Source organism: Lissotriton vulgaris, chromosome 2_1 (assembly GCF_964263255.1).
Source record: "Lissotriton vulgaris chromosome 2_1, aLisVul1.2, whole genome shotgun sequence".
In the NCBI taxonomy this organism is placed as follows: domain Eukaryota; kingdom Metazoa; phylum Chordata; class Amphibia; order Caudata; family Salamandridae; genus Lissotriton; species Lissotriton vulgaris.
The window spans coordinates 380,882,836-380,900,986 of record NC_141687.1 but is presented as its reverse complement, the minus strand read 5'-3'; the positions used below and the strand labels follow the sequence as shown (position 1 = coordinate 380,900,986).

The 18,151-nt window shown below is 50.0% G+C and overlaps 1 protein-coding gene across 1 annotated transcript in view; it reads right to left on the bottom strand.

Moving 5' to 3' along the window:
- The window catches only part of LOC147730398 (protein ABHD15-like), a 55,699-nt gene extending 40,789 nt beyond the window's left edge, over window positions 1-14,910 (bottom strand). The window contains exon 1 of the mRNA XM_086955205.1: window positions 14,374-14,910. Coding sequence (XP_086811331.1) covers window positions 14,374-14,910 — 537 coding nt within the window. The remainder of the gene's footprint in view (window positions 1-14,373) is intronic.
- Window positions 14,911-18,151: the final 3,241 nt, after the last annotated feature.

The following is an 18,151-nucleotide window of genomic DNA, read 5'->3' as shown; positions in this document are numbered from 1 at the left end:
TACCTCTTCGAAGATTTGACCTGTATGGGCTTCGGCTCGAAATTCATATCTTGGATCAGACTGCTGTATACGAACCCGATTCAACAAAACAACAAGTGGTCCTGAGCATACGAAAATAGGGAAAACCATTTAGATATATATAGATCACAATGGGACTCTATATAGTTCAAGGTTCCTTGACCAGCCGGCCAAAGAATATTTATTGGTTCAATAAATTTATAATCTCAAGAATACACCAAATAACCCGAGAATTACGGGTTACAATGGGGCACAGTCCTGTGCCATGCAAGGAAGAGAGAGGTGAGAGAGTAGAGGTAAGTGAAGAAAATTTATCAGGCAAACAGTGTGAGCTTGCAGGTCACTGGTATAAGTTATACATTTAGCAGTGTATCCTGGAGTCATTCATACAACCAATAGTATCAAGGAAGTACATGTATGAACTACTCTAAGGTCGACGTTTCGATCCCCAGCTCGGGTATCATGGGATCATCATCAGGACAAGTGAAATAATTTTGCCTGAACACAGTTATATAACACACCCAGGTGGTGGCTGGGCGTGGACTGGTCTTCAGGTGAGATAATTTAATGGGTCCGCCAGGTAATTCTTAAGAGGTAAAACGTTCCAAGGGTTGTAATGGATTCTGTGTTGGCGCTGGGATCGATGGAGCCCAATCTAAAATAACACGCTTCTACGAGGTGTCGGTCAACCGATTCTGTATTGGTGCTGAGATTGATGCAGCCCGATCTTTAGGGTTGTGTGAGATGAAACCGCAAGAGCTGGTCTTGAATATGATCAGTCTGGGACATCTGGTCCTATGACCTTATTTTACGTAGTCTGTTGGTGACTATAAGGATATTGCGCAAGGTCCGTTTCTGAGGATGAAACTGTAAGCTGGTATGCTTGAGGAAGCCTTAGCGGCTGGATCGGCGTTCTGCAGCGTCTTGAAATTAGTGCTGGGTCTATGAAAGCGGCCAACCGAATAACTGGTCCGCGGTGAGGGAGAAGTACCCCGAGGCGTCGGTTCCTCAAGCTGCTCGCAGTTGAACGCTGGCACAAGTAGTAGCAAATGGACACATTTCTCGAACATTTCCGCTGGGGAGAGGCACCCGACAGGGCTGCCCCCTTTCACCTCTGCTATTCGCGCTCTCCCTGGAGCCTGTAGCTAATTTAATAAGACAAAGCCCTTACTTAAGGGGATACAATGGAAGGAGGGTTGGGAGGACCGGCTGTCCCTTTACGCGGACGACATGCTGGTGTATTTAACAGACCCCGAGCATGGTGTACCGGTGCTCTTGAAAATGTGTGATGATCATGGTCAAATTTCAGGTTACACGATTAACTGGAACAAATCAGAGCTATATGTTCTGAAAGGCCAGGTCCCGATGCTCGGCCCTGATTGCCCCCTGAGACTAGCAGGCTCCTCCTTCAAGTATTTGGGAATCCATGTCACACGGGATCCATTGGAATTTGTACAACTAAATCTGACGCCACCACTGGAACGGCTCAAGCAAGACGTCAAGTTCTGGGCGGGGTTGCCATTGACAATGCTGGGAAAAGCAGCATTGTATAAAATGATGTTGTTACCCCGCTTTTTGTACGTAATGGAAAACACGCCTTTTCCGGTGGCGCCGGGGTACTTTAAAAAGGTGGCAGCAGTAGTTTCTGGTCTGCTGCGGAGCAATCGCCCGACGCGTATAGCGCAAGCCAAACTGCACAGGGGTTGGTATGATGGCGGGATTGCGTTGCCGAATCTTCACCTGTATTACTGGGCGGCACACCTTAAGTCCATTAACCAGTGGATACATGCCTCACAGACTGACCCAGCTTTCCAAACTGATAGGGCACAACTGGGCACCAACAACATGCTAGCCACACTCTACGACCAACGCAAAGTACGTACATTAACGGGGCCTACTAAACTTACTGTATCGCTGTGGCATGTGGCGCTAGCTGCGCTGGGCTGGAAGGGGAAAATTACCAAACTTACCCCACTCTGGGACACCCGTGCCTTGGGAAACCTGAGATACAGTAGGGGCTTCTCTCACTGGGACACCATTGGGATATCCACAGTGGGCGACATGTGGGAACGGGGTGAGGTCATTTCATTCAATCGCCTCAGGGAATTGTATGAACTGGGGCCACACGAATCATACCGCTACGTCCAGATACGCCATGCTTTGCTTACAGCCATCCCCTCCGGGTCGGTTCTGCCAGAATCCTCCCCGTTGGAGGATCGTCTTCTAACTGACTTCATGATTGAACGAGCGACTTCCCTGACTTACCGCAAACTCCTAAATAACCTGCGTGACCCACTGGCCCCCCTGAAAGATAGATGGGAAAGGGAGGTAGACGCCCTGCATGAACACGAGTGGAATGAGGCACTGGCGTCCCCAAAAGAGGTAGGCATCTCAGCCAGGCTGAGACTTGTACAGCTAAAGGTCCTACACAGAGTATATTACACAAGAACACTCTTACATCGCATCCACAGAATACAACATCCCTACTGTCTCCGTGGCTGTGGGGATGAGGGGTCCTTCTTCCATACAATCTGGGACTGCCCACGCATACAAAACTACTGGAGACAAATACTACGCACTGTGTCACAGACCCTAGGGAACTCGCTCCTTCCCGAGCCGAGGCGATGTCTCTTAAATGTGTGGGGACCGACTGACCTGTCCAGATGTGGCCAACTTTAGGTAACGTTAGGCATGATGGTGGCCAAGAGAGATAATGCTCAGCGTTGGGGGGCGGCAGAACTGCTGACGAAGTCACAGTGGTGCATGAATATGGACAAGATAATGGTGACTGAGAGGGCGGTGTACTTAAGCCGTGCGTGCCCCGGAAAATGGAATAAGATATGGTCCCCATGGAATGTGTATTGTGGTGAACTTTGTGATCCTCTGCCAGAGGACGACCAGCTGGAGTCGGATGATGAGGGGGAGATGGGTTGAGGGGTTGAGGGAGGATAGGGACTGCTGCTCAGTTACATGTGGCTGTATGGGAATTTCTTCTCACCACCTGGTTTGAATCCATGACAACAATTAGCAACACATACTATCAGGTGGATTTTTAATACAGCTATATAGCATTACTACTTTTAGATGACCGGACTGTGATTTCCTCATTGTTATTTTTGTTATTTTCACAAAAAACGAAAAACCAAAACCTTAACTGACTTGCGACATAATATTGATTGTATACCTTTCACTTAGCCATATGATGCACCTTTTGCCTTTCACAGCAAGATCACAGTATGGACTTACTTTATGCATGATTTCCAATGCTCATTTATTAGCGGCCGGCCCTCTGGGTTGTAGGCGAATGGCTGTGTAATTAAGTGAAGGTACAATAAAGGTTTTAAAAATAAATAAATAAATAAATATTGTAATATTGGTTTTCAGTGGGAATCGGCACCTGTGCACTATTGTTTTGACCCCTTTTGCAAGGATACTAAAAATGAGGGAGAGGGAGTGAGACAGAGAGAGGAAGACAAAGGGAGGAAGACAGAGGGAGGAAGACAGAGAGGGAGTGAGACAGAGAAGGAGTGAGACAGAGAAGGAGTGAGACAGAGAAGGAGTGAAACAGAGAGGGATTGAGACACAGAGAGAGGGAGGGAGAGAGTCGGATGGAGAGGGAGTGAGACAGAGGGAGGAAGACAGAGGCAGGAAGACAGAGAGGGAGTGAGACAGAGAAGGAGTGAGACAGAGAAGGAGTGAAACAGAGAAGGAGTGAAACACAGAGAGAGGGAGGGAGAGAGTCGGAGGGAGACAGGTGGAGGGAAAGGCCATCTCCGCCACTGATTCCCTCACTAGTACCCTTTAACAGTGCTCTTCAAGTGTCTGTTTGTGGGAGGGGGGTGAGGTGTGTGTGTGTGGGGGGTGTGTGTGTGTTTGGGGTGTGTGTGTGGGGGGGGTGTTTGTGGGGTGTGTGTGTGGGTGTGTGTGTGGGGGGTGTGTGTGTGGGGTGTGTGTGTGTGTGGGGTGTGTGTGTGTGGGGTTGTGTGTGTGGGGTGTGTGTGTGTGTGTGTGGGGTGTGTGTGTGGGGGTGTGTGTGGGGGTGGGGGTGTGGGGTGTGTGTGTGGGGTTGTGTGTGTGGAGTGTGTGTGTGGGGTGTGTATGTGTGCGGTGGTGTGTCTGTGGGGTGGTGTGTGTGGGGTGTGCGGCCCGAACCCACCATAGGTGGTTCGGGCTCGCTCGCTGCGCTTCATCGCGTTACCGTGTCCCTGAATTTTTTTTCACAGAAGGGTGTGTCACCAACATGAAAAGTTTAGAAAGCTGTGCTCTAGACATTGCTGCAGCTGCTTCCCTGGTCGTGGTAATTCCTCATTTTGGTCCTCTAGCCAGTGCTGCTAGCTGCTTCTCAGGTCCTGTTGGTAATTCCTCATTCTAAGTCCTCTAGGCAGAACTGCTAGCTACTACTATGGTCCCATCAGTAATTCTTTATTCTAAGTCCTCTAGGCAATACTGCAGCTGTGTTTCCGGTCCCAGTGGTAATATCCTCATTCATAGTGCTCTAGACATTGTTGCAGTTGCTTTTCTGGTCCCAGTGGTAATTCCTCATTCTCAGTCCTCTAGGCAGGGTTGCAGCTGCTTCTATTTCCACTGGTAAATCCTCGTTGTACATCTTCTAGACAGTACTGCTAGCTGCTACTCTGGTCTCATTTGGTAATTCCTCATTCTAAGTCCTCTAGGCAGTGAGGCAGCTGCGTCTTTGGTCCCAGGGGTAATTTCTCATTCTACGTCCTCTAGACAGTACTATTAGCTGCTACTCTGGTCCCATTTGGTAATTCTTTATCCCATGTCCTCTAGGCAGTGAGGCAGCTGTGCCTCTGGTCCCAGTGGTAATTTCCCATTCTACGTCCCCTAGACAGTACTGTTAGCTGCTACTTTGGTCCTTTTAGTAATTCCTCATTCTAAGCCATTTAGACAGTGCTGCTAGCTGCTACTCTGGTCCTTTTAGTAATTCCTCATTCTAAGTCTTCTAGACAGTGCTGCTAGCTGCTAATCTGGTCCCATCTGTAATTCCTCTTTCTAAGTCTTCGAGACAGTTTTAACAGCTGTTACTCTCCTCTCACTGGTAATTTCTCACTCTAAGTACTCTAGGCAGTGCTGCTAGCTGCTTCTCTTGTCTCATCGGTATTTCCTCATTCTAAATCCTCTAGAAACTGCTGCAGATGCTTCTCTGGTCCCAGTGGTAATTCCTTATTCTAAGTCTTCTAAACAGTGCTGCAGCTGCTTCTCTGATCCAAGTTGTAATTCCTCATTCTAAGTTTTCTAGACAGTGCTGCAGTTGCTTCCCTGATCCCAGTGGTAGTTCCTCATTCACAGTCCTCTAGGCAGTTCTGTAGCTGTGTCTCTGTTCCCATTAGTAATTCCTCATTTTTAGTCCTCTACGCAGTGCTGCAGCTGCTTCTCTGGTCACAGTGATAATTCCTCATTCTTAGTCGTCTAGGCAGTGCTGCTAGCTGCTTCTCTAGTCCCATTGCCAATGCCTCATTCTAAGTCCTCTACACAGTGCTGCAGCTGCTTCTTTGGTCCTGTCCGTAATTCCTCCATGAAAAGTGCTCTAGGCATTACTGCAGCTGCAACCCTGTTCACAGTGGTAATTCCCCATTCTTCGTTCTCTAGGCAGTGCTGATAGCTGTCTCTCTGGTCCAGTTGGTAATTCCTCAGTCTAAGTCTGCTATACAGTGCTTCCAGCTGCTGTTCTGGTCCTGTTGGTAATCCCTCATTCTAAGTCCTCTAGTCAGGGCTGCAGTTGTGTTTCTGTTCCCAGTGGTTAGTTCCTCATTCTAAGTCCTCTAAGAAGTGCTGCTAGCTGCTTCTCTGATCTGGTCTGTAATTTCTCATTCTAAGTTCTCTAGGCAGTGTTGCTAGCTGCTTCTCTGGTCCCAATGGTAATTCCTCATTTTATCTCCTCTACACCGTGCTGCTCGCTGCTACTCTGGTCCTGTCGGTAATTCCAGACAGTGCTGCTAGCTACTGCTCCAGTCCTGTCTGTAATTTCTCCTTCTAAGTCTTCCAGACAGTGCTGCTAGCGGCTACTCTGGTCCTGTCAGAAATTCACATATTTTAAGACCTCTAGGCAGTGCTCCATCTGTGTCTCTGTTCCCGTCGGTAATTCCCCATTCTAAGTCCTCTAGACAGTGCTGCTAGCTGCTTCTCTGTTTCATAGGCATTTCCTCATTCTAGGTCCTCTATGCAGTACTGCAGCTGCATGTTTGGTTCTGTCAGTAATTCCTCATTCTAAGTCCTCTAGACAGTGCTGGTAGCTGCTCCTCTGGTCCAGTTGGTAATTCCTCATTCTAAGTCCGCTACACAGTGCTGCTAGCTGCTCCTTTGGTCTCATTGATAATTCCTCATTCTAACTCCTCTAGACAGTGCTACAGCTGCTTTTCTGGTCCTAATGGGAATTCCTCATTCTATGTCCTGTAAGCAGTCTGAAGCTGTGTCTCTGCTCATACATTCACTATACACCAAACCAAAACACAAAGATAAAAAACAACAGTGCCAAAAACTCTAACTCTGACAAATGTGAGACCTATTGCATTACAAATGCTTGTTTGCTTTCCTGTTTGGGACTTGCAGGCTCCTCCTAGCGGTCCAAAACAGGAACAAGCATTTACAATGCAATGGTTTCGCCTTTGGAAAAGTTAGAGCTATTGGCATTGTAAATGACAACTTTTGTATTTATGTTTTGGTTTTGAAAACAGATAAATAAATGGCATTGTCATTTACATTGCCATTAGGTTAATCTCTCGCAAATGTGAGACCTATTGTACCCTACGGATGAGCTCAGCAGACAGCAATTACTACCACACACACACACCCAGAGCCACACACACACCCAGAGCAACACACACACCTTAACCGGTATTATTTCATGGTGCTCTCAAATGGGAGGACAATGATAAAGGAGAAACCGTGAAGAAAACTAATTGCTCACAGTGACACCGTTTGGAAAAGCTGGGAAGCCAGGAGTGAACCCAAGGTTTTTGGGTCAGAGAACCGCTGCTACGTTTTGCCTCCGGTTCTACAAAAGAAAGTTTCTGACTGATCATTTTACGCAAGTGCACTCACAACATAATTTGCTTTTTCATAAATTGGGGCAGCAACAGTGGGAACATTCCAGTATAGAGCAGGTACACCTTGGACAGAAAGAGTACAGCCTTTTGCAATTACAGAACAGGTCAAATTCGGGCAGCAGCAAAGCAAGCTTTACTTCCTCACAGAACAGGCATGTCAGCAGGAAAGCAAGCTTTCTTTACTCATAAAAGGACGCAAGTCCAATATTTCATTCCCTACTGAACATATCCAGAAGCGTAAACAAAAACAAAAACAAACTTTCAGCGCTCACAGAATATGTACAGTTAAGGAATGACTGACAAGTAGATTACAGACATATCTGGAATGTGCTCAAGTCTCAGAGTACTGTATAGGTGGATAAACAAATGAATACTTGAGTTCTGACACAAATTCTCACTTAGACGATACTCCATGTCAGCATCCTGAAAGCCCTGCTGCTAGGACAGGGAGACTTGCCTACTGTTTGTGTTGATTCTTGGGGTTTCCATGGATTTAGAAGTAGCAATACCCATAATATCACTGTATTTTGGATCAGCACAGCTCAATATGCTCAGGACAGGTACACATGCACCATTCTCTTCTAAAATATTCTGAATGCGTGTGCGCAGGGCTGGATTAAGCAAAATAAGCATGTGCTTAGGGCATCAAGGGAAAAGGGACACCACAGACATTTTCAATTGCCGGATTTACCATGAACCATATAATGCAAACTTGCAAATGGTGCAGCTGAACCTATAAAGTGGAAGTATACAAAAACAAACTTTATCCATCTTACTCGAAGTTTTATTTCATTGTGAAATAATAAAATGTTAGTTTACAAGTTATTGATTATTTTTGGAATTAGAAATATATGGGGCACCAAAATCTTACGTGTTTAGAGCCTCTAAAGGTCCCTACGTAATCCCAGTCTCGGAGCGACACTCGTTCAGTGTTAAGAGCCATAACAGATATTTGAAACAAAGATCAGTGGGGAAAAAGGGGGGGGGGGGGAGGCAAATGAGGGTCATGAAGACCCAGTAAGGACAGCAAGGGGGCGGGACGGCAGTGAGACCTCTACAAGCTAATTAGATGCAGCGAGTGATCCACAAACCAGGTAAGTCTTTTTTTATGAAAACCCCTGCTGTGCACTCCACCCGCTGTACACTCCCCCGCACCTCCTCCGCCACTCTTTACTTGTGTCAGCCGCCACTTAGGGTTAGTGCAGGTTCCCATTCAGTGCAGGGTGAGAGCATTGGAGCAGAGGATGCAGGCTGAGTGTGCGGCAGCAGAGGGTGCAGGGTTAGTGTGCGGCAGCAGAGGGTGCAGGGTGACTGTCAGAAGCAGATGTTGTGGCGTGAGTGCACGGGAGCAGATGATGCAGGATGACTGTCAGAAGCAGATGTTGTGGGGTGAGTGCACGGGAGCAGATGAAGCAGGATGATTGTCAGAAGCAGATGTTGTGGGGTGAGTGCACGGGAGCAGATGATGCAGTATCCCTGTCAAAAGCAGATGTTGTGAGGTGAGTGCATGGGCGGGAGACGATGATGCAGGATGACTGTCAGAAGCAGATGTTTCAGAGTGAGTGTCAGAAGCAGACGATTCAGGATGAGTGCATGGGAGCAGACAATTCAGGATGAGTGCATGGGAAGAGACAATTCAGGATGAGTGCATGGGAGCAGACAATTCAGAACGAGTGAGTGGGATCCAACAATGAAGAGTGAGTGTCAGGATCAGACTATGCAGGGGGAGTGGGTGGGATCAGACAATGAAAAGTGAAGTGTCAGGAGCAGACTATGCAGGGTGAGTGGGTGGGATCAGACAATGAAAAGTGAGTGTCAGGAGCAGACTATGCAGGGTGAGTGGGTGGGATTAGACGATGAAGGGTGAGTGTCAGGAGCAGACTATGCAGGGTGAGTGGGTGGGATTCGACAACGAAAAGTGAGTGTCAGGAGCAGACTATGCAGGATGAGTGGGTGGGATTAGACGATGAAGGGTGAGTGTCAGGAGCCGACTATGCCGGGTGAGTGGGTGGGATCAGACAATGAAAAGTGAGTGTCAGGAGCAGACTATGCAGGATGAGTGGGTGGGATTAGACGATGAAGGGTGAGTGTCAGGAGCAGACTATGCAGGGTGAGTGCATGGGATCGGACGATGAAGGGTGAGTGCCAGGAGCAAACGAGGCAGGGTGAGTGCGCAGGAGCAGATGGTGCAAAGTGAGTGCATGAAAACGAATGGTGCACATTGTTGGCAGGGGAGCATAGACTGCAGGATGAGTGGGCGCATATAGTGCAGGGTGAGTGCACAAGAACAGACAGTGCCAGGTCAGTGCACAGGAGCAGATGGTGCAGAGTGAGTGTGTGAAAGCATATGGTGCACATTAATTGCAGGAGAGCATACACTGCAGGCTGAGTACGTATGAGTAGACGGTGCAGAGTGGGTGTGTGGGAGCAGACAAGGAGGGTCAGTGTGCTGGAGCATACGGTGCAGGGTGAATGCACGGGAGGTTATGTTACAGTGTGAGTGTGAGTGTGTGGGGGCAGAAGTTGCCGGTTGAATGCCTGGATCATAAAACATGGGCCCACCATCACATAAATAATATATGGGCCTCTGAGTCACGGTGACTTGACGTAGGGCTTCTGGACAAATGCATCATAGGAACCAGTGATTAATAATACAGCGACGCATGTCTTTCAATAACAGGGTACCTCAGTGAGGTGGTCATTTAAGGGGCCTGGCATTGTTCCTGCTCTGCGGCTTCTGCTACAATGCACTAACCTAAGCAGAGGCCACAACTGCGGCACTTCCAGAGTGCAGTGATGACGCCGTGGCAGGGGGGCGTATCAGTCTGTGACTGCAGACAGAGAGTGTGACACCAACACCACGAGGCTCCTACATTGCCCTTCACTGCACACAGGGACAGTGACACCAACACCACGAGGCTCCTACATTGCCCTTCACTGCACACAGGGACAGTGACACCAACACCACGAGGCACCTACAATGCCCTTCACTGCGCATAGGGACGGTGACACCAACAACACGAGGCTGCTACAAGGCCCTTCACTGCGCATAGGGACGGTGACACCAACAACACGAGGCTGCTACAAGGCCCTTCACTGCGCATGGGGACGGTGACACCAACAACACGAGGCTGCTACAAGGCCCTTCACTGCACTCTCAGCAGCAGCCGCACACCAGACGCCACTGGAGGGACGCCACCCGCAGCAGCGGTACTCACCCCGCACCGCGGTTCTCGCACCCACCGCCACTCCACTCCTTCCAATGAAAGGCCCTTCACTGCACTCTCAGCAGCAGCCGCACACCAGACGCCACTGGAGGGACGCCACCCGCAGCAGCGGTACTCACCCCGCACCGCGGTTCTCGCACCCACCGCCACTCCACTCCTTCCAATGAAAGGCCCTTCACTGCACTCTCAGCAGCAGCCGCACACCAGACGCCACTGGAGGGACGCCACCCGCAGCAGCGGTACTCACCCCGCACCGCGGTTCTCGCACCCACCGCCGCTCCACTCCTTCCAATGCTGTTCAACTACCTCGGACACAGCTCATTCAACAGCGGGACCAGGACACAGCAAGGGGCTGGCCTCCGAAGGGGGCGGAGCTGGGTGTAAACAGCAAGCCATGTTCCGTGCAGCGTGCAGGAGGCATCCATGCTTCAGGGGAAAGAAGGCGGCAGAATAGGCGTGCGTAAACACCTCCACCAATCACCGGATGGATCCTGCAGGCGGGTTCAGTTTTGGCTTTGGTCCGACAGTCATTTGTTGCCGTAGCTTAAACCCATCCACTTGCGTCTCGTGCAACACAGCAGTTCTCTGTATAAAGATGCCAGATTTTCAGGGGCAGTAAAGGGCGCGCGCGGCTGCACCAAGTACCTCACAACTAGTTATCCACGTGACAGGCGGGAGAGGAACGGACGGCGGGAGGGGGCGGGAGGGGGGCGGGAAAGGACACTAGAGGAACGGACGGCGGGAGGGGGCGGGGGCGCGCGCGGCTGCACCAAGTACCTCACAACTAGGGAACAAGAGCGAGTGGTCTTAGGTTACGAATGTTCTTAGGTCTGACAAAGAACGTATAATGCAAGCCTTTGCCTACTTGAGACACGATGCTCTATTAGAGACGGGCCCATGTGGAACAGCAGGGCTGAAAGAGGCACGCCAAGCGCGTGAGCTTACCCCATGGTCCTGCCTTCGGAAGCAGCCGGACCAGCTTGCAGCTCTGCCCAACTTTCTTTTCCTGAAGTCTCGAAGAGCCGCTGCGAGCGAAGTGAAAGCGAGTCACTTCCAAGGGAGGTGCCGGCAATGCCGGACCAGACACGGGGGCGTTCCCGGCGTCCCGTGACGTCGGCAAAAGCCAAAGAATGTCGGGAACGCCCCCGTGTCTGGTCCGGCATTGACGGACAGGCCCCTCGTCCAATGGCAAGGCTCCGTTTACGGAGCCAGCCAATCAAGGACGAGGGCCGAACCAAAGCACCCTACGGTTCTCAACAGGATTTCGCCTGCGCGGAAAAGCTGCGCAGAGCGCAGCTTCCGCTAGGCGAAACCTAAAAAGGGACAGTGGCACGTCCTCCATAGTGCCAGTGCTTAATTTGAGCCTGTGATTTCTGCAGGTGCCGTTGGCACTCGTTTTGGGGGGCTGACACCTATCTTTCCTTATCTGACATTATATTTTTACAAATTAAGCACTGACCTGCAACCTGCAAATGAGAGATTAAGGGGCAGGAAGTGTCTCTTTGGATTAGAGAAACATGAGGTGGTCATGGTATTCAGCACACTGACATTTATTAGTGCTGACTTCAGGCTTCAGAGCAGCACTTTGGGCACTGGCACCAATTACTTCACAACGCAGCACAAATAGAAACAGCAAAAACAAGGAGAAATGAAGCATTTCTCCTCTGTTCGCTATGTTAAGACCAGGTTTTTTTATCTTAATTTTGACGCTGCCTTCTATTTACACCACCCTTGTAAATAGGGGGCAGTGTCAATGAGTGTTGAGATGAAATGCCCACCATAACACCCTTTGCTCAACCTATCACGCTAGTGCCTTATTTACAAGGCACGTTAAGGGGTTTAAAACTGCCTTGTAAATATAAAACGCCACAGGAACGTCTTTAAAAGTGATCTTCCTGTGGCGATAGGGCTTGTAAATAGGGGATGTATGACGGTACAACACGTGGTATTACCACGCGTACCGTTACCACGCAGGTTTTACAACGCAAGTCGTTACAACGAATTGCGTTGGGGGGTGCTGGATAGTGACTAGTTTAATTGACTATTCCAACTCCAGTCCCCGTGGATAGTAGGGAAGGTTTTGGATAGTAAATTAAACTATTCCCTATCCTATAGCGCCCTCCTTTCGTTGTAAAACCTGCGTGGTAACGGTACCGCGTTGTAATAGTTCCGTTGTGAAGGATGTTCCCCGCAAATAGGCCCCTTAGAATGATGGCCTGATGTGAGCTGAGCCCTGGGTCAAAGGTTTCCACCTTCATAAACTCTGCCAGAATAAACATGACTGATCCCCCAGAGCGCAGGACTTTTGGTGGGGGTACCCTCGCTTGTCAGACGCCTAGTAAGAACTTAGGTTTGTTAACATGTTCTTGGAGTTACTGCTGTTGTAAAGTAATATTACAGAAGGCGTGTGATGAAAATCTCCTCCGTTACCACTGTACTGTTGCCTTCTAGCTAGGCTGGGTGAGGTCACTGTGTGCATTCATCGGCACTGCGCAGAATTCTACTCTGTGCATCTGATGACCCGCGTGAATGTTGGTGTGAAAGGATTCTCCGTTTTTGTCTTACTAGATGTAAAGTGTTTCCGTCCTGGGCAACGACATACGACATGTTATAAAAAACTTCAAAAATAAATAAAAGGCCTAGGCGCTGGAACTAGGGGTGCGGGATGCGCCGTACAGAGGGGTTTAGATGAACAATGCACATTAAAGGGATATTCAAATATTTTTCTCGTGACAGCATTTGGTGATATTTCAAAGTAGTGCTGTCGAAAACCCCCAATGCCTTCAGTGAGGTGAACACCCCCGTTCTATGCAAACACCTTTGCCAGGTATACTGTTTTCACTGTTATTTATGTCATAAGTGTATTCTTTAATTAAATACCTTTGACTGCACATTGAAATTCATGAACTTTGGTTACTTGTGAGATACATTGGGTCCATGATAAACGTTCACATTACTTTTAGTAGTAAGACTTGACTGCTCAGCCACTGCTACCAGTGGAGAGTCAAGGAAGCTTGGACCGGCCACACCTACCATTGGAGGGTCAAGGAAGCTTGGACTGGCCACAGCTACCAGTGGAGGGTCAAGGAAGCTTGGACTGGCCACAGCTACCAGTGGAGAGTCAAGGAAGCTTGGACCGGCCACACCTACCAGTGGAGGGTCAAGGAAGCTTGGACCGGCCACACCTACCAGTGGAGGGTCAAGGAAGCTTGGACCGGCCACAGCTACCAGTGGAGGGTCAAGGAAGCTTAGGCAGGCCACAGCTACCAGTGGAGGGTCAAGGAAGCTTAGGTCACTCACAGCTACCAGTGGAGGCTCATGAAGCTTAGACCGGCCACAGCTACCAGTGGAGGGTCAAGGAAGCTTGGACCGGCCACAGCTACCAGTGGAGGGTCAAGGAAGCTTAGGTCACTCACAGCTACCAGTGGAGGCTCATGAAGCTTAGACCGGCCACAGCTACCAGTGGAGGCTCATGAAGCTTAGACCGGCCACAGCTACCAGTGGAGGGTCAAGGAAGTTTAGGATGGCAACAGCTACCAGTGGAGGGTCAAGAAAGTGTAGACTGGCCACAGGTACCAGTGGAGGTTCATGAAGCTTAGACTGGCCACAGCTACCAGTGGAGGTTCAGGAAGCTTAGGCAGGCCACAGCTACCAGTGGAGAGTCCAGGAAGCTTAGGCAGGCTTGCCTAAACATAGCCAGACACAGTATCCGGTGTCCCTTCTTAGGGCAAATCATCGCTGCTGCCGTCCCTGGCTGCTCCCAGCAACCCATGGGATCGGATGGAAAAGTCTATGTCGCTCTTCTGATAACTCACTTGCGTGACCCACTGACCCCTGATGACATCACCCAGCACAGGCCTGACCCGGTATGGCCATGGTGGCATCCTGACCAGCATCCCCCAGCCCTCCTCTGATGACAGGCTCATCTGCGGCGCAGTGCTGGCGGCTCTCGGGTGCGCGAGCCTGTCTTCTTTATACCAAAGGAAGCAGTGACGCACGGGAACCCACAACAAGTGATAAACTCACCAGCATCACCCAAGCCCCACTGACAACAAACTCACCTCTGTGAAGTTGCGGGTCACCTTCCCGAAGGAGTTTGGGATGCAAAGCAGGACTGGGGCGCTGGAGTTCGAGGATGACCGTCGCCTCCGCGCCCCCAGGCCCACCGCCCAGTCCAGGGCCACCAGCCCCTCGTCTCTGAGCTGCAGGTGCTCCCGCACGAAGTGAACTCTGCTGCTTGGGGGGGCCAAGAGGCACACCGCGGTCTGCAGGGACGGCAGGGCCCACCAGGGCCAGCCGCTCCAGCTGGGGCCCCGGAAGCTGGGGCAGTGCACGAGCAGGTAGCTGGCCAGGGCGGACGGCGTGCACCTGAGCACTGGCTCTGCGGTGGGGCCCTGGCCAGGCGCGCCGACCCCGGTCTGGAGGAGGCCCGCGGGAGGCAGGACACCCGCCCGGAGCAGCAGGAAGAGGCTGGCACACAGGAGCAGCAGGGCAATCACCACAGTCCAGGACCAGAGCAGGCGGGTGATGACGAGGAGCGCAGCGATGGCGAGGACAGCGGCCACGCACCTGGGCTGTGGAACTGGGGTCCCGGACATAGCGCTTGGAGCCAGAGGGAGGAGGGCGCGTCAGGGCGCGCTGCGTACTCTGTGAGGAGAGGGCACAGGTGGAAGGGGTGAGAGTTGCACAGAAGGCAGAGACAGGAAGACAGAGAGGAAAAGGTGGTTTGTGCGCGAAGCCCTGAATAAACTCCAGGCAGAGAAGAAGAAAGAGTCCGCGAGCTAGAGAGAGAGAGCAGGCGACAGACGCAGGAAGGAGTGCGTCTGTGTGCGAAGAAGACGCCCCAAGAAGAGGAGAGCGCGGGACTGAGGGACAAAAACCCTAGAGACTTGAAGTGAAGGAGATTAGAGAGGTGGGAAGAGTGTGTGAGAGAGCTACAGGTGGGAGGGAGAGTGGGGGGAGAGTACGAGAAAGGGGGGGGGAGGGGGGGGGGCTGGCTGCTCTTCCGAAAGAAACCTTATTGACCTCAAGACAGGCAGGTGTTCAGAGAGGTAATGACCACCCTCCAGCTGGCAGGGAAAGCAAAGAAAGAGACGGGCTGTGCACATCTTCCAGTTTCAGAGTATGTGAGAGCAGCATCCAGACGAGTGGGAGGGGCACTCAGAGAGAGAGAGAGAGAGGGGAGGGGGCCAGAGGTGGATGAATGCACAGCGTGAGGAGCTGCAGGAAGGCAGCACGTGTGAGCAGGCAGCGCAGAGAGGAGGCAGGGAGTGTGAGAGGGGGCAGTGTGTGTGCCAGGTAGAGGGGAGAGTGGCAGCTGTGAAACTGCAAGAGAGGGGGGCACTGGGAGTGTGAGGGAGAGATGGCAGGGTCGGTGGGAGTGCAAGGAAGAGATGACAGGATCAAATGTAGGGAGAGATTAGATGTAGCAGCGGGAGTGTGAGGGAAAGGTGACAGGGTCGGTGGCAGTGTGAGGGAGAGATGAAAAGAACTACCCAGTGCCTTAAATGGGCCGGTCCTGTCCGGTACAGAGTACCAGCACTTTTTTATTTTGAGGGGAAGAGTACCGGCACTTCTCGAAAGAAATGCTATACTTTTAATTGGAGAGTACCGGCACTTCTCTGAACAAGCAGGTACTCTAGTACAGAGTACCTGCACTTCTATTTTCCCATTTTAAGCACTGGAACTACCCCGAGACAACCCCACAAAGATTAAACACGACCACACGCACTTTTGGGAGAAAGATACAAAAATCTTAATTGAAAAGACAGAGCGCCTTGACTTAGTTATCTCCTCTTTGAGGCTGGTTTTGCAGCAACTGTCGCCCCCAGAAACCAGCAACAGGCAGGAACTGGAGGTCCCGCCCCGGAAAATTCAGTAATAGAAAAACAAACAAAAAAAACAAGCAAAATCTGGGTCAACAACGTAACCTTCGCTAATAAAGAGAGGCAGAAGTGATTGGTGAATTATGGGAAATCTGTAGTGCTAATCTGGCGTCAAGTAGACACGTGCCTGACTTTCCACAGACAGAAACAACGCACGTTTCAGACCACCAGTACAACCAACTCACTTTCTCTAACTCTCTTGCTCCCTCTCCACATCCCTGCTTTTCCCTCTCTCTCTCCCCCTTCTGTCCCTCTTTCACACACACACGTTCTCTTTCTCCTTCACTCTCGCGCGATCACCGTCTCTCTTGCTTTCACACACACGCTATTCTCGTTTTCTCTTTCACACACACTCCCTCTGTCTCTCTCTGTCACACACAAACTGTTTCGCCCTCAGCCCCTCTGACATGCGCGAGCACGTCTATCCTCACACCGTACTGCAACTCACTCTCCACGCGCATGTGACGCGAGCACTTCTTCATCGCACCATGAGTGGAGCTTGCGTCACAACCAAGCCCTTCATAAATGCCACACTAAACCCCCAGAGGCGTCCCTTGCCGAGCAGCCTCTTGGGAATCTCATACAGGACGACATCAAAGAGAAAAAACAGAAACAAATAATCAGAGGACCTCTGTCTGTCAACTCCTTCAATAGCAAATGGTGGAATGTGCACATGAAAGATGAAAAGGCAGGGAAAGGAATTCAACAGTTGAGTGATGGAGTCGAGTTCCACTCCAATCCCAGCGCACAGCGTCAGACGTGTATAGTAACTCTTCATTAAATTCAGTAATTTCAACGCATACTCTCAAATTGCTCTTCGTTCTGTTTATTAATCAAATTCGTTTCACACGTAACAGGCGCATGTGTTAATAACTTTTCAAAACACGGATATGCTCCAAGCCTTTTTCCGTGCACGTTATATCAACAATAAACATCCTTGGTTGTGAGATTAAATATACCCAATGCATTTCGGATTGTCCAAAATCCTTCGTCAGGGGTTCACTACAAAATAAAAGACATTGCTGTCACCATCTAATTCAAAAATCTCTAACGTTTTGCCCATTACAATTACATTTCCACTAAACATACTTCGTTTTAGTAAAAACATGTCAACAGCGCTTTCCCTCTAAACATAGAACTGGATGCCCCCGTTATCAAACCTATCTAAACTTTTATCGACCTGTACGGTGTCTTTCAAGCCAAATTGTATCCAATCCCTCTCATACCTGGTCTGGTATTACTCTCGTCGTTGCCTTCACTTGCGGGTCCTTCTTACAATACGCCACAAAAAGGCTGCTGATAAAGCACCTGCGGGACTGCCCCGCCTCTAAATTTTAACCTTTCCCGCCTTTACAGTGGCCCAACTTATTTCCACTCGTGCCTACGTTTCCCAGAGTTCCCTTCAACCGGGGACCTGATGTCCTCCGTGCTTCCATTAAAACTTAACTGGACTACACATACGTTTGTAACGTTCCTTTGATCCTGCATTTCTATGCCCCGCCCTCCCTAGTATGGTTACCAATTGCGCTTATACAATGTTGACACAATTCACCATGTCAGGTTTTCAGTTAACTGTTAGATATCATGTATGACATTCAAAAAAACATATCAAAAGTGAAAATGTTCCCATCAGTTCAAAAACGTTCGTGAGATATTTGGAACCAGATGTCCACTAACAAAGTTCCTTTAATTTTTTGATCCTTGGATTTGCTTGTCACGTGTGCTTTAGTGTCTTTCATACTGAATGATCCATTTAGTCTTTTCATTGGGTGCAACGTACTGGTGGGACAGTGTAGTATCAAATGTCAAAGGAGAAGTTAGTCGTGCACACCTCATTTAGAATCCAGGTATTCATTTGTAACTTGATTTTTGTGCTTCGTGCGTGCGCCATGGGATACGTGATCCGCCCCTCATTCACGTAAACGTTAACAACAGTTGAGTGATGGAGTCGAGT